General features: G+C 41.6%; 1 protein-coding gene across 1 annotated transcript in view; it reads right to left on the minus strand.

Annotated features, from left to right (window-relative positions):
* Positions 1 to 980: 980 nt before the first annotated feature.
* SLC30A8 (solute carrier family 30 member 8) overlaps positions 981 to 21328 on the minus strand; it is a 31299-nt gene continuing 10951 nt past the window's right edge. Inside the window, exons 3-8 of the mRNA XM_010988446.3 lie at positions 14740 to 14886; positions 11566 to 11719; positions 7608 to 7758; positions 5864 to 5969; positions 2860 to 2994; positions 981 to 1541 (exon numbers count right to left, since the gene is read on the minus strand). Of these exons, the coding sequence (XP_010986748.3) occupies positions 1396 to 1541; positions 2860 to 2994; positions 5864 to 5969; positions 7608 to 7758; positions 11566 to 11719; positions 14740 to 14886 (839 nt within the window). The 3' untranslated portion in view covers positions 981 to 1395. The remainder of the gene's footprint in view (positions 1542 to 2859; positions 2995 to 5863; positions 5970 to 7607; positions 7759 to 11565; positions 11720 to 14739; positions 14887 to 21328) is intronic.

Consider the following 21328-nt stretch of genomic DNA (forward strand, 5'->3'; position numbering starts at 1 on the left):
CGGTTTCTCCTGCTTCATGTCCTGCATATTCCTTAACTCCCCCTTCAGTTCGTACCCTCCAGCTCCAAGGACCTTCCTCAGTTCCTCAGACGCACCCAGTTCTTTCCTCAAGGCGTCCATTCATTCTCTTGCTTCTTCTAGAATGTGCTTCCTTCCACAGTGTGTTTGGCTACCACCTACCGTTTTGTTCAGGTCTCAACTTGGATGCCATTTCTTCAGAGAGACTCTCTATTGACCTCCCCCAATCTAAATCAGCCCCTCTTCCTTCTGCTGCTATTTGCAGTACATTCGTGGCAGTGTTTACTAGTATAGTGCCCGTCTCCCACCAAAGGGAAAGAGCTCCATGAAGGCAAAGGCCATGTCACCTTGGTTTACCAATGCTCAGCCCATAGCCTGCATTGAAAAGTATTTCTAAATGAATGAATGAATGACATTAGTTAAGGTGCTTAACCTCCATCAGCCTTATGCCCTTATCTATTCTATGATGATATTAATTCCAACCTTTCAAAGTTATCATTAGAATGAAATGAGGGGACATATCTAAATAGCCCAGTGTAATACTTGAACAAGCGTTGGTGCTCCATAAGCATTCAAGACCTGGGAGCTCTTCTCTTAATTCTTGGACTAAATTATTTTCCATGTAACTGGGGGTAAATACTCTGCCTCTCTGTGCCTCTTTGTTTTCTTGTATTATTAGGCTGCACCATATGAAAACACTCAAATAGCAGCAGCTTTATAATTTTTCATTTGTACAGGCCTTTTATAGAGAGAAGTAAAATGTAATTCAGTCATTTCAGACGTATCACAACATAATGTACAAGCAAGATGAGGAGAGGGACTTCTCTCCCATTTAGTGACTAGTGATGTTGACAGGGAGTCGAAAGATACTACCCCAAATTGTGACAGCATCGTGGGAAGGTCACGTTGTAATGGAGTATTAAGCCCCAAATTCCCTTTTACCCCTGTCTTGACTCTCCTTTTTTTTTTTTTTTTTTTTTTTTTGCTTTTTGTGGTCTAGAAAGAATTTTATGACTCTTTCCTTGCCACTGATTCCTGGTAAGACTTTCCTGAGTTCCCCTTTGCCCGCTCATCCCGGAGATGTGTTATTGAGGTTTTATTACCTGCAGTTACAAACAGCTGATATTTCAGCCCCAGTCAAGAATCATCTGTGTACACATTTCTGTTACTGAGCACAGCTACTGATGGGTTGATAATCCAATTGACTGATGAATCTGAGTGCATTTTCATTCATAGTGGATGGAGCTAAATAAAGAAGGATAAAATGTGCATTGTACTGCATCATGAATTTCTCAGGCTTCTCCCTTTGGTTTCTTAGACACTGCGGAGCAGCACGGAGTCACCTGTTGAAATTGGGGAGCTGACGGTGTGACTGAGCTAGTCCCGGGGGTCTTCACAGAAAGGGCAGTCTGGGTCCTGGTCGGCTGGAGATTCCATCTGAATGGTGAGTGAGTGCACAGGGAAGCTACCGCTGAGGGCTTGAGCAATTTCTCTCCGAACAACCTGGCCATCCCGGCTGGCTGCTGTTGATAAAGAACCAGAGTGAGATGGGCACTGATTGCACACACTTACAGGGGCGACTGCTGATCTCAGCTTCAAGTACTTTGTCTTTGACCTGGTGGGCTGGGGCACAGGTTGAGCACTCAGAAGGAGCCACACGGGCTCTGACAACCATTCACACAGACAAGGCAGGGGACATTCTAGTGCAGGGGAGCATTGCATCACCATGGGAACTCCTGCCCACAGTCCTCTCTGGGGCCCAGCACTCCTAGGAGCTGAGGATGGAAGGTAAGATAAGCCATGGAAAAAGCTGTGACAGAATAATGATTTCTCATGCAGCCCTGCTCACCAGTTGCCAGGGTTCTCCGGGTGGCCACCCTTATATCTAACCAGGATTTATATCAAGGCTAGTGACAGGAACTAGGAAGCAATTAGAGCTCCCACAGACCTTTCTGAGAGCAGCAACCCTCACTACCGTCTTTTCTCTTGCCCCAAAAGGTATCAGGAGGCTGGAAACTTGCCTCCATAGCAACCTGACTGTTTACTAGGCTCTTCCACTTGCGGTGAAATATTGGTGTAGCGGATGCTGTAAATTCCCTGCAGCCAGATCCAAGCCTCCCAGCAAAGATCAGCATGTCTGAGAAAGCACAGTCCTGAAATGGCCCTTCTTGTACCTGGCCTCTGAGTAACTCAGTGGTTTCTGAGCAGCCTCATGTATCACCCTTGGCCTGAGCTGTCTCCGGAGGCAGTGCTCATTTTCTTGGCCCAAGGATGCATCATGAACAAAATCACCTTCTCCTTGAAAAAGTAGTTTTTAGAATAAATCCCAAATTCTAGGAGTTATCTCACATAGTTACAGAATTTCTAACCATCCAGTAAAGGAATCACCATTAATTCCAACTAGTACATGTTTTAACTTTTTAGAACCTTAAGGATGGGACCTGTGTCTCCTTCATCTTTCTCTCTTTGATAAGAGGCAGAGCATCTTACACACCAAAGATCCTCAATGAAGATTTCTTGTGAACCTCATTCCTATTATTTAAACGATAGGACACCCAGTCAAACAGAGTTTAAGGCCTTGAAGTTTGGGTGGCATGAGCCTTTTGTTCTACTCTCTAACCCTCTGCAGTCAGCCTCCTCAAGGGCTGGCATCCCTATCACTGTTGCCATGACGACATTGATGGGGAGGAAGGTTTTCAAAGGCCCTTGGTAACACAAGACACTTTACAGTTGTTCCGACAGGCAACAGACACTAAGGACTGCTCTACAAAAACGAAGGAAACTACTGACTCCACAGGACAAGGACTGAATTTTGTCCAGGGTGTTTAGGAACTCACTGACCGGCAGCAACGTGAGCTGAGAGAATCACTTGGTTCATTGTTAGCGCCCAGACATGCAAGCTGTGCACAGACACCACCCCATCCACCGCTAGGATGAGCTCCTTCACACCACTGTAGTGCAGGTTCCTAGGCGCACCTGCCAAGAGGAAAGAGCGGGAGGCTGTTGTTATTCCACCAGATCCAGCTCACTGCCTTGGCTAATTGGGGTTGCAGTGTCCCAACTAAAATGTTAACTTGCCCTCTCCACTTATGGCTTCTTATTTCAAATGTTTATGAAGCAGATTCACATGACTATTTCAGTGGTCTTAATGTCAATCAAAGGTTCACAAAGAATATTCACAGATTTTCTGTGCAATCATCAGCAACATTAACCATTCTTCATTTTCAGGGTGTGTTAATAAGCCAATAGTGCTTTTTCCAATTACCTTCGCAATCATCTATCAAGCAAAATGAAATGACGTGAGATTTCGTATCAGATTATCCCAGGTTAGCATTCTGACTACAACTATTGAGAATTTCCCCAGCTCTTGGAATGTCTCTGATCCTCAGCACATTTGTAGTAAAATAGGGATGATAACATCATGTAGTCAACAGCGTCCTTGGGTGAGCAAGCGAGAAAACCTCTGTCCTTTGTAAACTGTAATGCTGTACAAGTGTTAGCTGTGCAGCAGGTCACCTGGTGGACTGTGTTCATGGGGGATCCTAACATCATAATGCCATCTCATTACGCAGTCTGTAGAATCTCTATTATTTTAGGTACATTAGCCGGGGTTTAATATCTGGGCCGCAGAATGTAATAGTTTCACTGTCATCCTTGTTTCTAAAGGAATAGTGAGGAGTCTGGCAGCCAGTCAGCTGGTCCTTGGGGCTAAAGGAACTGGGGTGTGTCTAGCCCGGAGAAGAGAAGGCTAAGGGAGGCAGGATCACTGTTTTCACACATTGCAAGGATTTTCATATGGAAGATGAAGGGATATGAAAATGGAAGGGCACTTGCTTTGGCTAGCTACAGAGAAGCCAACTCAGTGGTTGGTTAGAATCATAAAAGGTAACAGTTTGATTAAAAATTCTCAAAAGATCAACTCAGCCAGCACAACTCAGGTGAAGCCATTCAATGCAATAGGTAAATCCTTGCCAACTCAAGATGATCCAAAGAGGATGCTGTAGAAGAGATCTCTAAGGATGACCACTTTTTAGCTTCCACTTCAACCATATATATGCAAACACCTGCTGTGTTTGTTAAAAATAAATATGCCTGGGCTCCGTTAAAATTCCCCTGAGGAAAATTTCTGTGGCTGTGGCTCTGAGATATACATGCTTTCAGAGTGGCTGTCAACCTTGGATGCACATTAGTGTCATCAGAGGAGACGTTAGACGTCCTGCTGACCAGGTTACACCCAAGACCAGTTAAAGCAGATTCTTGGAGCTAAGACCCAGCGTCAGTATTTTCATCGCTCACTTGGCGGCTCTAGCACAGCCGAGGCTGAGAACCATTGCACTGAGATTTACCAGCTACTGGGCAGCTCTGTCGTCTCAAGCTATGCTGCATGTTTTAAAAAAAAAAAAAAAAAAGAACCGTCAGCGCCAGCTCCTGTTAAATCAGAGTCTGCGTCAAGAGCCTGGGCGTAAGTGTGTTTAAAAATGCTATTAATGAGCAGCTAGTCGAGAACTACCTACTTAAAGGGAGGAGGGAATCCTTAACCCTTCTTTTCAGGATTTAAGAACCTTGCTCATGGGGGCTTCCTCCTTGGGGCTAACTGAAAGTTCACTACAGTTTGAGCTCAGTTGAGTCCCACTTCGTGTTCTTTCATAGAACAAAGAGCTGGTCAACATAATTTTTTACTCTATGAGCTGCACAGAGCTCAGGGTACTAGAAACAAATTAAAGGAGTTCTTTTCTCATGTTAGCCATAGAATGTGCATGGAGTCATGGGCAAAAATGTTAAATGATTAATAATAATAATAATAATAATAATAATAATAATAATAATAATAATAATGAGGAGGAGGAGGAGAAGCATCAGCTGCAGCTCAGCACTTGGCCCTCAAGAAGGGAAATGGATGCCTCTGTGACGTGACAAGCCAAGCATTGTCCCCGTCTGAGCGAGGAAGTTCACTGGTTACTCAGTGGCGTTTGACTCCACTTGCTGTTTCACTGTGATCAGCGCTATCACCTTCTAAGAGTTAGAGGGCCCCTGGGAACAACACCCTGAAGTGTGTGCTGGGCAGTGCATGCCAAGCGAAGGAAGGGCGAGCGGCCGTGAAGGCAGGTGCCCTCCGAGGCTGTCTACCTTTTGTCCTCTGTGTTGTGTAGAAAAGAGACGCTCAGCCAGTGCCTGGATTGTTCTGCTCATCTGAAGGTTTGATACGATGCAAACCTCTAGTTGTGACTGAATTTTCCAAGTGCTGCTTCCAGTGTCCTCACGTAGGGACCCCTTAGGCGGTATGAAAAAGTGGGTCTCAAAGAACAGTCCTCGGCCCAGCAGCGTCAACATCTTGTTAAAAATTCAAAATCTGGGGGCCCTGCCTTACTGTCTGAGGACCTGTGGGGTGGCCCTAGCAATCTGTGTTTTAACAGACCCTCCAAGTAGTTCTAATACCACTAATGTTTGAGAACTCCTGACCGAGCCTGAGGAGCAGTTTATATATTATAATGCTGCCCATGGGTAGATTTATGCAGCCTTTCTAAGGTCTTTTCCATCTATTTGGGATTAAATTTTTAGTTTTGTTCTATCTCCCTCACTGTCTGTCTCGGGTGTTTGTATGTATTGTTTTTACACTCTGCCGTAGCATTTAACAGTTGCTTGGAGAAAGAAACAGAAGCCAGTTCTTTTTATTTATTCCCATGTGAATAAAAATGACAATGTCTGTTTTCACAAAAATTCCTTATAAGTTTACATTTTCTCTGTTATACAAACTAACAGTGAGCCTCCCTTGAGGCCACTCCCTTCTGTGATGCTGGGGAAGAGGAAACGTTGGGGCTGAGAATAATAATTAAATCACCCCTACCTTCCATGAGTAAGATGGAGAAGTCCTTTAAGATAGTGACGGTGCTGGCCAGAACCAGGACAGAAAAGACAAATGTGCAGATTGGATCGGCCATCTTATAGTCTGGCTAGAAAATACAGGGACCTCGGTTAATTGAATTCAGGCCTCTCATGTAAAAAGTCTGATTGATAAACAAAGTAAACATCCAAGCTTCCTTCACCCAGTCACCCTCCTGACACTTAATAGCCAACTCAGGGGCAAGAGTTCCTTCTTCTAAGTGCTCATCTCTCAGTGCCTGAAGAAAGGGAGACTCTAGGCCATGTAATTTCCCCCTAAGTGAAGAAGTAAAGGGAAAAATATCCTTGCGTGTTCTCCCAAGAGGCCTGATTTAACTTCTCTCAAATTAATAGAAGTCCAGAGTATGTGGTGAAAACACACACACACTTGTACAATATTCAGTGACTTCTCAGCCTTAATTATGACAAGGAGACAGAGCGTCATCTGCTCGGAGGTCGCCTGGGACCAAGGTGCAGCTGGAGCGTGGTCTTGGCAGACTGGGTTAGTTTCTTTCTTTCGCTCCTAAGTATGACACACACTCGAGGCAAGCATCTTTAATACAGTCCAAAGGGTACGTACTGAGGCCTCATTCTCTTCCTCTCACCGCTGGAGCCCTTGGCCTCAGGGTGAATCACCTGCTATTCTGCCCTTGATGAGGTTTTGTGCCACTAAAGTTTGTGCCTCAGTATTTCTAGGAGGCTCAGTAAGAGTAACCTTGGTAGGAACACTCTCAAACTCCAGCAACCCATACAATTTTGAACTATTTTGCCTTAAACTTAAAGCTTTCAGTAAGTATTTGCTCCACTGAATTCAGACACGCCATTGTAATTTTTATGCACGTGTTTTCATTTTTTAGTAAAAATAACAGAGTCCCTGCTGACTGACAATCATGATGCTAAACACTCCTCTCCTCCATATCCCCCTGCCTCCATGCTCACCCACCGCTGGTAGTTCTTGGTATTACCAAATAGGGATCTGTAGTGAATATTTGTTTAGGGTCAGAGGCCCACCCAGGATCTATTCTAACTTTCCATTAACACCCTGACTTTTTGGGAAGAAGTTACCTCTGCCCCATGGCAGGTGATACTGGTAGGGCCATCAGTCAGGTCCTCTACCATCCCCAGCCAGGCAACAGATATAAGACCCAACTTAGTCTATTGGACTCCCTTTCCCAGAAGTATAAATCTTCAGCAGAGTGACAAGAACAGGGAAAAAAAGATTAGTTGAATCACATTCATCTTAGCATGGTGCCTGGAACAGAAGTTGGATAGTTTCTGAAATGTAGGTCCCAAAAGTTGCCCTTACTTCTCCCTTGATTTCTGTACAGGAGTAGATCGTACATCCAATAAATTTCAGCCCAGTAAATCTATTTTTTGCTTAAGTCAGCTAGAGATCTTTTCTGTTGAGTGCAACCCAAGAACCCTAAGTTATTCGTGGTTCCATTGCTGTCCATCTTAACCACGTGACAAAAGGAACTACTTTCTTGAAAGACTGACAGCCCTACAGTAAAAGATGTAGCTTAGGAATTTGGAAAATCTAAGATTTCAGGCTTTGAGTGTTTGTTTATTTAAACCTTGAAAAGTGATTTGTGTATGTAAACAAGCTGCCCACTCTCTTTTAAGTTAATATTGGAGGGTCAGTTTCTGTACCACCTAATCTGCTTAATCTCCAAAGTTACTTGGATAGTAAGTAACTCAAACATACTCACCTTAAAGTAGATAATAAGTGCACTGGTTAATACGCTGATGCTCTGAAATAGATCTCCAAGGGCGTGTACAAAGGCAGCTCTGACGCTGGCATTAGCTTGCACTTCTTTGTGATTGTGGCTGGGGCGTCTCTGGTGCAAAATCACACTTAGTCTGGAAGAGAGGACAATGTTCTCAGCACACATGAGCTTAACCCTTAAAAGCCTATGCAGCATTAATGGAGAAGTTGATGACAGCCTGCATTATCTAAAAAGGCAGAGAGTTGAAGCATCAATGCTTTATAATGGGCTATTTTGGACTAATTTTGAAAACAAGAGTAGCATAGAATTTAAAATTTTTCATACACGGACAGACGGTGAAGATTCACCTCAGTTTTCTCTTCCATCTACTTATGCTACTCTGTTTCACATTAAAACTGGAAAGCATCACCTCTTAGATAAAAGCCAAGTATTTGACAATGAGGAGGGGAAATATCATTTGCTGAGTGTCTACTGAATGTCAGGCACTGAGCTAGGCTTAAAGCTGAGCTTTGGTGAGAGCTTAACTAATTGTATTGGTTTCAAATGCAAAAAGCAGCAAAAAGGAATGAAACAAAATAAGTGGTGAATTTCGTCAAGGTTAAATTTTTAATCTTTAATTTTGTTCATTTCTATGAGAATTTGAAATTGAAATAATTTCCTAATGGCCAATGATGAGAGTACCATGCTTATGTATAAGTAGCTATTTATCAACAGACTGAAATATATAAAGGCATTATAATATATACAAATGTTATATGTGTATATAATACGTTGCAAAATTTAACATTTCCAGTTTGAGTCAATGAGATTAGTAGTAGGCCCTATAAATTATGTACCCAATTCTATTTATCTACAACTTCAGGAATAATACCTCTTATGTTTTGCCTTGAAATGCTTTCTGTACATTTTGGAACAAAGATTTTTAAAAATTACTGTTTAGTAGCATGAATCCCAGTCTATTTGCAGGTAAAGTGTCTGTTACATCTCAGGTAATCATCACAAAGTGGAGTGACTGCTGGCCACCAAAATTTGGCCATTACATAATCTATACTTTTTAGAGTGTCAGTGTTTGGGCAGAATTTCACCCTCAATTAGGAATTACCATTCAAACTTCTTCAGACAGCCTAACATGCCTGGCAGTTAATAGGCTTTCTTTCTAGGTCTGCCATGCATCCTCATCATATTGTCATTTATTCTTTTATTCATTTTAAATTTAAAAAAAAACAACTTACTTAGAGACTTTGTATGCCAAGGACTGTTAAATGTTTGGGACATAAAGGTACAAAGAGACGTGGCCCCTACCTACTGTAGCTCTGAGTACAATGGAGAGGGCAGAGATTTTAAAAAGACAAACTTGAATGGAAAATTCCAATTATGCTAAGTCTGTTAAGACCTGGTGCTACCGATAGTGTGCAGAGGAGCCTGATTTAGTTAGAGAGACAAAGCAGTGCGCTGGACTTGAAAGGTTATATTTAAATGGGCTAAGAGAGGAGGTAATGTTTCAGGCAGAGAAAACTTAGCATGCAGTACCCTGAAGGCTCTGTCAATAATCTTCATCCTAGAATCCCTTAGCAACTTCTATTAGAACTTTCTGTCCTGCTTTTGGTTTCCTAAGGAACAGATTTATTCCCAAATTACAGTTCTGATATCTCTGAAGTCAGACAATACAGCATCTAGCAGCACTTGAAACCTGCAATCCCAGTTCTGGGAGAAAACATTTGTCACTTAGTATCCTTATCCATAAATAACTACCTATTTGCACAGGGAAATCAGCGCTTTTCAATTCCCTTGTCTAAGTATGAAAAGCACTTGCAATATTAAGGCTAAAGTTCAAAAGCAGTTGCAGTAAAAAGATTTGGATGGTATCTATTTAGAAAGTCACACTTTCATCAAGGTCCCAGATTTACGTGGTAGTTAGCTGGGAGCATCCTTCATCTTCATGTAGCATCGACACAACCTGTGTGACTCAGGAAATTATTCATGTGTGTATTGTTCCTGCTGCCCTGCGGACATGTTGCTCTCCTTATGCAAAGATGACGGTATTGACCCGCAGTCAGCAGGACCGTGCTCTGGCTTATTTGTCTCCTGTAGTGATAGATTTGCATTGATCTTCCCATACTTTTTCACCCAGTGCCAGTGTGAAACACATTTTTCAGGTCAACTGGGTGGAAATTGGGATCTAGCCAGCGACAGCAGATCAAATACCACTCTTCTAATTGTTTGGCTCAAAGATTCTGAGCAACAGTTTGCAAACTGAGAGGTGAGGAACTGAGGCAGGCACAAGGCAAGGGCATGAGAGTGATTGCAGAAACGTATTCCGTGCTCAGACTGTTCTCTAATTACAAATATTTCTTTGTGCCCTCTCTTAAAAAAAAACACACTTTAAAATGCCATTCTTCTGTCACTGTCTTCTCCACTTTTATGCGTAAACCTGCCTCATCGCACACATCACACTGCATTGCAAGATACAGACAGATGATACGTAGTATGTGGCTTTCGTATTGGTTCCGTAACAAATCATCAACAAATCCTGTTGAACGATGTAAATTTATTATCTTACAATTCTGGAGGTCGGAGGTCTAAAATGGGTGTGTAGGACTATATTCCTTCTGGAGGTTCTAGGGGAGAATTCATTTTCTTATCTTTTCCAGCTTCTAGAGGTCACTTACATTCCTTGGCTCCAAGCCCATTCCTCTACCTTCAAAGTCAGTATTGCAGCATCTTTTCTCCCCTCTGATCTCATGCCTCCTTCTTATAAGGACTTTTGTGGTTACATTGGGCCAATCTGGATTATCCAGGATAATGTCCCTATCTCGAGATCCATCCTTAACTTAATCATATTTGCAAAGTTCCTTTTACCATGTAGCTTAACAGACTCAGAACTTCCAATGTTTGGGATGTGGAAATTCTTGAGGAGCCGTTATTCTGTCTACCACAGATGATAGATGATTGACAGATAGATACACAGATACGTAGATAGATACATTGATAGATAGATAGATAGACAGACAGACAGATAAGTAGAGTTGCCCCAAATCAGATTATCAAATAGGAAAGAGCAAATCAACCAAAAAGGATCAAAACCCCATTGTCATGAGCAAGCAAGTAATTTATTTGGGAAGACCAGGCTGATATGGCAATGATCACATGTCCAGTAGGACATGATCACATGTCCCATAAGAATGATTTAAGACTGCCCAGATAAGAGAAGGGACCAACAGATGGAACCTAAGGAGAGAGTTTGTCTAACACAGGTTAAGGAAGAATTTTCATGCAGTCATAATGATGCAAAGTTCAGATAGACGGCTTATGAGAGAAATAAATTCCCTGTCAATCTGTTAAAATATATGAAACTAATGACCATTTTATGGGGATGTTGCAAAAAGAGAATTCAAAAGTAAAAAGGGAACTAAAGTAAATAAAATTTAAAGTCCCTTCCAACCCAGTTCTCTGGGAACCCATAATGTGTTCAACAAAAACAGAGTAGGATTAAGTCACATCTCACATGGAATCATTAATTTGCATGAAAGAGTAGAATGGCCAGAAACTTAATTCTGGGTCTGGTGGATCTAGATTCAAATCCTGCTCTGTGCTACCTCGTAGGCAGTTTATTTAACCTCACTGAGCTTCAGTTTCCTAATGTGTGAAGTATGAGTGTTGTGAACATCGAGCCTGATAATGTAGATCAAAAGATCTTAATGCAGTCTCTGATGCACGGGAAGCTTTCAAAACGGTAGCCATTAGAAACCAATATTAAAACACACTATAACTTAAACTAGCACAACCAGCCTTATTTTCAGTCTTAGAGCCATTTGAACATTCTATCAGGTCTCTACCACTGTCACAAGTGGAAGGATTAAAAACAAATGATAACAATAACAACAAAAACCCATAAATCTATGTCTAGACAAGCTTCATGGGCAGTATGTGAGTGACTTACATAATGTTGGCTGCCACTGCGCAGCTTGAAATGATGATCATCATGGTTGCCTGGATCTGGTAATTGGGGTACAGCAAGCGTTCATACGCCAGGTACACCAACACACCAGTCAGCACCCAGATGCATAGGATGGACAGCAGGGCACCAAGGATCTCTAGGGATTCAAGCACAGAGACACCCATACACAGAGTTTGTAAATCACCTTAACCTCCCCAAGAGTCATAAGACATTACTGCTCTCCCCTCTCCCCCAATTGAAAAAAAGCTTCACACTAGTTCACTCAGTGATTCACAAAGCAAAAGTTTGGATGGATTTTAGCACTAAGATGAGACGCTTTAATGTTGCATTCATAAAACGCCAGCATGCGAGTTCATTATGCTCCATATTACTAAGTAATTTTCAGCAAATTTTTAAAGCATAGTAACTGCTGCCTGCCCTTGCTGTTTTCCTGAGGTATTTTAATTTAAACAGGTGCTAAAATGATTGAAACTTATTAGGGATGAAATAATGAAACCCAAAAATGAAATGTGTTTAGAAACTCTTAATTTTGCCATAAAACATTTACAACCTACCCATTATCGGTGCCTTCTGTAGAATAAAACAGTAAAAAGGGAGGACTTCAGAGGCTTAATGAAAATGAGTTTCATTTGCCAACGCAACGTATTATAAACACAGAGGCAAACTCAATGGTATATTAACACTCTAACTGCATTTTACAAGCCAGCGTAAGGAAAAGAAGTATCAAAATGGAGGCATTTACATGAATATTTAAAGATGAGATAGTGTTCAATCTGCTGGCAGTGTCAAGTACGTTTGCTCACTTAGGAATTCTTACACCTCACCTTGATCTTTTACTCAACGTTGTGGATAGGTTCTAAAAGCCTACAACGGTCTAGAAACATTCTGTGAACCAGTGGTCAGCCCATTCACAATTTTGACCCTCCTCCTTTTAAAGCAAAACAACATAACATATTATTTCCTAGACTTCATGATTTTTACCGTATCCACATGCCACCTGTTTTATGAGCCACTTAACATTCTCCTTATTTTTTAACTGAGGGGTGGTTGATATACAATGTTACATGTTTTGGGTGTACAAGATAGTGATTCACAATTTTTAAAGGTTATGTTCCATTTGTAGTTATTATAAAATATTGGCTATGTTCCCTGTGTTATACGATATATCCTTGTAGACTATTTATTTTATATGTGATAGTTTGCACCTCTTAATCCCCTACTTTGCCCCTCCCCCCTTCCCTCTCCTCACTGGTACTCGCTAGTTTGTTTTCTACTTCTATGAGTCTATTTCTATTTTGTTATATTTACTAGCTTGTTATATTTTTTAGATTCCATATGTAAGTGATATCATACAGTATTTGTCTTTGTCTGACTTATTTCATTTAGCCTAATACCCTTCAAGTCCATTGATGTTGCAAATGGCAAAATTTTGTTCTTTTTCATGGCTGAGTAGTATTCCACCGTGTGTGTGTGTGTGTGTGTGTGTGTGTGTGTGTATCACATCTTTATCTAGTCATCTGTTGATGGACGCTTAGCTTGCTTCCATATCTCAGCTATTGTAAATAATGCTGCTATGAATATTGGGGTGCATGAATTAACATTCTCTTTAAATAAACTCATTTTTATACTTAGCTTCTTCCTAAACATAGTTATCCATGAAATTACATGTTTGTTGTGCTCTTTGATCTTCACCTATATGTCTGTAGAGGTGCTGCCTAGTACGGTAGCCGTCAATCACACGTGGCTATTTAAGTTTAAAGTAAGTAATATTAAAAATCCAGTTCTTCAGTAGCACTGGCCACATTTTACTATCCATTCTACAACGTTTCCCTTGAAGCAGAGAGTTCTATTGAACAGCACTGGTCTTCTGGTTTGTCAATGCTCATGGACTTTTGTGGCCAGGGTGAGAATGTTCAGATAGTATTTTACATTCTATGTTTACAAAATGGCTTTGACCCATGGTATCAGAAAGGGTAAAGTACATGTGAAAATTTGTGCAGATAAATAACAAGTGCTCAGCCAGAGGTATATGTCTTCCAAGTGTAGCACCTTTCTGGGGACTAAAAAGCATCTTCAGATCACATTGTCACCAGCTCTTTATATTGATGTTGACTGCCTTCTGTCTCTCTCTCTCTGAATGTAAAGGAAAGGCATTTCAAAGCACCCACTTTGATAAATTGTTTGGTATGAAATTAGAATTTCCTATTATTCTAAGCTTGAAAAACTACAGTCTGCAGTTGTCAGTCTTCAAACCATGGTCTGTGTTGAGCAGCACCTTTCAGTGAAGGCTGGAGTGTTAGCATGTTGGCCAGAGCTCTACCCTCAGACCTCCTTCACATTGATTTTTCTCAACCAGGATGAAAACATGGAATTGTAATTCTTTGTTCACATGATTTGCACATTCAGCCAGAAGCTCCTCCAGCTGATATGAGGAATAATACAGAGGAGGAGAAGTGGACTGGCGGTATGTGTGTTGGAATGAGGAGTGGATCGTAAAAATAAGCCAAAGTAAAAATTTCCCAGAGAGTAAACCCTCATCATACTTGGGGCCCTTCCTACAAAGAGTAAGTAGTCACTCTGTGAAAGAACCAGATCGAAGAAGAGAGGAAAAGTCAACTTTCATTCCCTCCTCTTCCCATTCCTCCTCCTTTTCTTGTTGTTGATGGCTGATTGAACACGGTATCCAGCCAAGCCATTCACTGAATGGCCTAATGCTGTATGAGCAGTGAGATCCAAATTCTACTCCCCTCTCCCTGATCAGAAGCTCTTCAATCTCTCCAACTCTCTTGGGCTCTCTGTGCCTTACTTTGCAAAATGGCAGAAGCTTTACCCTGCCCTCTCTCTCAGATGCAGAGTAATTTCATGAATAATATCATGGCTGTTACCATATACTGAGATTCTCGAGCTGGGATGATTGGTAAAATGCTGTGTGTGTTCCTGTTGTCCCGTTGGAGTAGAGGTAATGCCATTAATCTGCTGTTAGCTGAATTAGCATTGAGAACCCACATTCCCACGTTCACATCTATTTTACTCTGTGCATCAGAGATGTGCCTCTAAGGGATTTTCATACAGGGCTTTGTTTTGTCCCTTCCATTTTTATCCTTGGTTTGACTCTGCAGCACTACTCCATGCTAATGCTCAGTTGATGTACTGTACCTGCTCGGTGCCATCCAAATGTTAGCCGCTTGGAGGGGGGCTTCGACGACAGCCACAAGGAGAAGAGACTGAGCAGGAAACCAGTCAGGTCAATTGAGAGATGGGCAGCGTCTGTGAGGACAGCGAGACTCCCAGCAATGCGCCCACCTAGGGGGTGCAGAGTGGTAACAGGATTAAGGCCCCAGAGTGCAACTTGATTCACGTGCGTACTCACCAGGGTTGGTAGACATGCCACAGACTCACAGAACTGAAGACGAGAAAGGGTCTTAACGTTGATTTAACCCACCTCTCTTCCCCAAGTTGACAAATACAGAAACAGACACAGAGAGTGGGTAGGATTTGAACATGTAGAAATGAATTGCACAAGAGAGGCTCTTCCAAGGAGAACTAAGGGACAGAGATTAGGAAGTGTGGGGGCACATTTGAAGAACATCCCAGTTAGACTGAGGCATAAGGATTCAAAAAGGGGAATACAGAAAGATGAGGCTGGAGAGGTAAAAGCCAGGATGGAAAGGCTCTCCAGGCTGAGGACGCAGGATTTGCCCGTAAACCAGGTGGCACAGTCTGGCCCACTGATGTACTTTTATTTGACTTGTAATTTTACCATAGTCTTTACCACTTCCTTCTGCTCCACTAACTTATGTTGTCCACCTGGGTCTGAGATCCCTGTTACGAATAGGGGGCAGCAGTAAGAAGGGCAGGCACCTTCCAGTGAGATTCTTGAATGCAGCGACAATCCAATAAAGCATAGGAAGAGAACCCAAGCCATGGGAGACCTGCCATGTTTTTCTCTCCATTTGCCGTGTTCCCTCTACTTCTGTCTTATTTCTCCTTTGAGAAAAGACCTCCAACCTCCAAAATAGAAGTTAAAGGACAACCTTGTCTTTTCCTTCTCGAGCAGGGCTTGCTGTCTGGGAGCAGTGACAGTTACTGCTCTTACTCCGTCTTCCCGGCAGAGAGCCTCTGCTGACTGATGCGTCCTCCCCAGAGCTGTTTATTGCCTTGTGTGCTGCACAGCGATGGGGACTGTCAGTCGTCAGCCCCCCGTCGTCAGGCTCACCTTGTCTCAACTAATGATTAAAAAGAATTACATACAAGGTCCATAATTGCAATAACGCCCGCAGATCGCTGGCTGTCGCTGTAGTTAATAACTGGTTTGTCGAAGTTTAATGGTCTGAAGCAAAGCAGTCTTCAAGCTTGTTACTGAGCTGTCAGTGCAAACACTGAAATGATTCATTAGCCAAAAAGCAACATTTTGCTAACCTTCCAATTATCCTCTAATGTTGCTCTATCTGCCAAACTCGGGCCTGAGAATAAAGCTGTGTTAATAATGCATTATTTCTTGCCCGGAAAATGACTCCATGCAGATAAGCAGCATGCTGCCATCTTAGCAATGAAGGATGGCGAGGATTCTGTGGGCTGGGCTAAAACTGTGCTCAAGTCAAGGAATTGAAGTCCTATAAGGGTCCTTCAACAGGCTCAGCCGAGTCAGGAGGTGACTGAGAAAGAAAAAGGGCTTGCTTTGGAAAAAGCATGTCTGTATGGAGACCCGGGGGCTGAGAACCGTTTTGCAACCGTCCGAGCTACTTATGAGAACAATCTAGAAAACCATGGGCAATCACGCTGAATCCTACGGAGCAAATGGTTTTTAAGAGGTAGTTTGCGAGTGAACTTGCATTTACTTCTGAAAGCATGGGGTATTATTGACAATTAATCCCATCATCCAGCTGGGATTTATTGAGCCCTCACTGTGCACGGTGCAGGGATGGGTATGCAAAGATAAACAAAGTTAAACAAACCGCAGTCCCTCTCTTCAGTGATCTCATTGTCTAGCACTCCCCGTACGGAAGACATGCGGAATGGGCCAGGGGATCAGAAAGCCACTCTTGCTGGGAGCATGGGAGAGGAGTAAGAGTTAGCTAGAAAAGGAGGATTTCTCAGGAAGAAATAAGAGCAGGAACAAAACCACAGAGAAATGAAAGAACATGGCACCTTTGGGGGAAAGTAGGAGGTGTGGAGTTTTGGAGAAATAATAGGAAACGAGACTGGAAAGGTAGCTTGGGGACCCTCGTGTAGGGTGTCAGACATCATGCAAAAGGATTTGAACATTATCCTAGAGGATAGAGGAATCTATTTAAGACTCTGAGGCAAGGTCATGACATGTTCTGATTTGTATTTAAGGGAGAGATCTTTGCCAGCTATAGGGAGGATGATTCTGAGCAAGGAGAAGCTGGAGGGTAAGGCACTGGGAACAGCCAAAGGAAACTGCGAATAAAGCCATGAAATAAGACAGTAACAGTCACAGTTCTCGTTACTTGGGAAAGCGTGGAGAGGGATGCACTTACAGCAAGGTAGGAGAGGCACTAAGGACTAAGTCCTGGAAACAGACTCTTCTCGGGGCCTGTGGGGTGAAGATGACAGCAGGAAGGGGGCCCCTTGGACCTGGGGCTCATGTTCACCTCAGCTTTGGAGAGCTGGTGTTAAGTACATGGGACGTTTTCTGTGGAGAACAGACACATGCTGCCAGGATTGAGAGAAGTAGGTGTTCCTCTGCCAGCAGTGTCTTGTGTCCCATTACTGGACAACCCCAGGGTATGCTATTAATTTGCTTTTTAAAAATTCCAGAGTTGTTTCATGAATAACATTTCTATATCCTATAACGTGCCATGTCAAAAACTCATGGAGTGGTTTGTCAACAATCATTTAAAACACCACAGTTTGCATTGGTATGTTTTGACCTTCTTCCATTTTTAGTACCAGGAACCTCAAAAAATAGAAGTAGCCTAAGCCACTGAGACACCCTGGCTTTAGTGCAAAATATATACCCTTATAGTAAAGCTTGTGGTTATCCCACTGCCCAGCTAATAGCTTTCTCTGACTCAGAGAAAATTAGTTTTACTCTGAGATACTTAGCATCTTCCCAGCCTGCCCCCAGCCCTGTTTTCCCACTTAGCAACCTGGCACTTCCTCCATCCTTGCTTAGCTCTGAATAGTCCTGCTTCAGAATGTCTTCCACTGACCACTCTCATTTTCTTCCACAAATGGCCATACTTGAGCTTATTTTGTGAGTTCTCAGTGTCCGTATGTCTGTCCTCTTAAAGAGGGATGCATATTTACATATGCAGTGTAGCTCCTCTTTAGGGCCTTTCTACAATTAGGAATTTGCACAAGCAATCAGAAAATGTCCCAACCCAGTAGGTTCAAAGGCCCATTAACAGTGGACACGTTGAGGCTTACAGCCTTCTCTAATTCCTTCCTCCTGTCTGCTCTGCACCCTGTGGAGAATTTTCTCTCTAAACACAGCTCTCTGACCTGGTTCTTTCCTATTATATATGTCAGTTACTCCCCAAGGCCTACAGAATAAATCCGGATTCCCCAGCCACGCCTCACAGTCCTTCTAGAACCCTCAGCCACCATTCTAGTTTTATTCTCCATTAACCGTGTTTTACCCCACACCACTGCCTTAGGTTCTTTCAGCTGTAAGTCATAAATGCCCAACAAAAACTAGCTTAAATGGCAGGAAAATGATAATTTATTGGCTCAAATAACAGAGCAAATCTGGGTAGGTACAGCCTAATCCTAAGGTTTAAAAGATGTTGCTGGAGCTCTGCTCTGTCTCCAACTATTGCTATTAATTTTCCTTCTGAAGACAGACTTCCTCCTCCTCTTTAAGAAAGGCCTCTGGAAGCTCTGGATTTAAATCATTGCAGCATAGTATTTTAAAGAAAAGAGGGAGTATTTTTTCCCCCAGCCTCCCTATATAAAGATCCAGGCTGGTAATCCAGTTTGGCATCTCACACCAGGCCATGCTAATGACCATAAGGCATGTGGGCCAGGAGGATCAGAACTGCGACCCGCATAATGAGGATGAGAAAGCCTGCTCAACAGGCAATACCCATCCACTCCAAACAGTGGCACCCAGATGTGGCTACACATCAGAATTACTTGAATTGCTTTCAGATTTCCTGTCCTGTTGCAGACCTAGCCACTCAAATTCTTTCCAGGCAAGGCTGATTTTCACTACCTCCTGGACCACATTTAAGCCCCTCCATCTGAAAGGCCCTTCTCATCTCCCTCTTAGCAACCTCTCAATTCCTACTCATCCTTCAAGGCTTTGCCCAAATCCCATGTTCTGCAGGAGGACCTCTCAGATTCCCCAAAGTGATCTGAGAATAATAATTGCTTGCATGGTCAAAAATGGCTTTAGGGAGGACTTGAGCTATGGGTTGGGGTCTTGAATGATGGTCAGGGCTTTGATGAGTATGGGGAATGGGAGGGTGTTTGCATATAAATCAAAAGGCATAAGCAAAAGCGACAGAGGCCATAAGGTGCAATGATTATTTTGCATTGAATGAATAAATAGTTGAAACAGAATTTGAGTCATGTAGGGAAGTAGTAAAAGGAAAAGGTTGATAGTTGGTTTGGCAGCCAGATGGTGGAATAACTTGAAAGCCAAAGTAAGAATTTTTCATTTTGTCCAGGACAGCAGAGCTTTCCAATATATTGATCTCTTTTCACTTGGGGCAGCCTAGCACAGAGAAGTGGGGCCTAGCACAGAGAAGGTCCCTGGACCAGCCTCTTTCTGCTACCAGCATACTTGTCAGCTTACCCCTGCGCCCAGTAAAATTTCCTATGCTGGCTACAATGGGGAAGAGGTTGTGAAGCACTGAGCTAGGCAAAGGTGAACTGCTGAGGAATTCTGAAGACACAGTGAACATGATGACAGCAATGTTTTAGGGAGATTAGCTCAATATCAATACAGCTCCATTTCCAAATGATTTTCTGTCAGTATCTGTTTAATTCCTTTCCTGACAACATCGCTTTCTTCTGACTCTTAAAGTCAGTTTATATATGTATTTAAAGACTCCATTGCTGGAATAAACCAATTAATTTTGATTGCTTGCTATTATAGTGCAAAAGTATAGCTTAGCAGATTCTCCTTCAATCTCAGATTATTATTAATCTGTCACTCTTTTGGGGTAATAAAAAGAAAATGAAGCCAAAATATTGGTAACAGAGTATAGCAAGTAATAGTGGCAAGAGTGGTGCTATATGCCCAGGAGCTTACAATGTTCTTTTTTATTTTTTTGGTTAAAATCAGTTACAACTAAGATAACACTGAATAACAAATCCTTTAGATTAAATTCATAGTTGTACATAGTTTTATCTGTAGTAAAAAGAAAGGGTACAAATATATTAAATAAAGATGTAATTGAAGATATTGAAGTATGTGTTATCACTACAGCTCTAACAAAAGAAAGCTGGAGGAAGTAAAAACATTTCTTAAAGCCAAAATTATGAATTAGAAAACAAGAAAAATTTAAATAATGCTATATTCCAGAAAATGTACAATATAATATATGAATAAAATAAATAAGTATCTACCAAGTTAAATCAAGGAAAAGATGCAAAAACATATAAACAATATTAAAATGAGAAAGGAGCCAGAATAAATAAGAGGAGACTACCTGTCTGAGACTATCACGTTCCATTGTATGATAATAAATTTGACAATTTCAGTGAGATGAATGACTTTGGAAATTTATAAATAACCAAAATTTACTCAAAAGATAGAAATTTTGAGTATGTCCATGAATGAAGAAGCTAAAATATATCAAAAGATTATATCCAAGAATGTCTCTGAAGCCAGACAATTTACCAAGGAGTTCTTAAAAAGAAAGAATAATTACAATATTGTATGAACTGTTTTAGTTTTTTTAAGAAAAAGGAAATTGCAAAAACTAAACATTTCATTTTAATATGCATAACTCTGATTCAAAAACCTAGAAAAATCACTCCAAAACAGAAAACTCTAGTTAAATTTCAGTGATCAAAAAAGCTATAGAAATCCTAACAAAAATATTAGTGACTCAAATTAAGCAATGCATTTGAACGACTGGCCGAACACAGCCAAGCTGGGAGGCACCACAGTGAGAACCTAAGACCAGCTCTGGAAATCAGACCGCCTGCCCACTTACAGGGATGTAACTGAAGCAGAGCGCTTTACTTTTTATGCCTCAGGTTTCTGGTCTATAAAGTGCAATTCATAATGGGACCTACCTCTCAGGAATTTCATCAGAACGAAGTAAAGTGATACATGGAAGCCACTCATCACAGTTCCCGGCACATAATAAGCATTAAATAAATATTAGCTGTTGTCACATAACGTCAGAAATGCATCATAATCTCTTAATATACATATCAACCATGGGTCAAAAAGTTTTAAAATAGAATGAATTTAAAAGGTTTTTGATAAAAATCAACAGTCATCCTTGATTGTTTGTTAACCACTAAAAAACTAGGACAAGGAGAATACTTCATTAGCATAATAAATATATTTAACCCCTCAGGACAACTAAATAATTGAACATATGATTTGATTTAGCATCTTATTTAAGATGATAAAAATATGAAAAATACGAGATATAACTATTGAAAGCAAGAAGAAATGTAGATTTTTGGTATAAGAGAGAGTTATCTTCTGGCATGGGGAGGGGGGATGAGAGAGGAACAAGGAAAATTAACTGAGCTGCACTTGCAGTGACAATAGTTCACATATAATGTTGAGTACCAAATGAATATACAAAAT

The sequence above is a fragment of the Camelus dromedarius genome, chromosome 20, assembly GCF_036321535.1.
Source record: "Camelus dromedarius isolate mCamDro1 chromosome 20, mCamDro1.pat, whole genome shotgun sequence".
NCBI classification, from domain to species: domain Eukaryota; kingdom Metazoa; phylum Chordata; class Mammalia; order Artiodactyla; family Camelidae; genus Camelus; species Camelus dromedarius.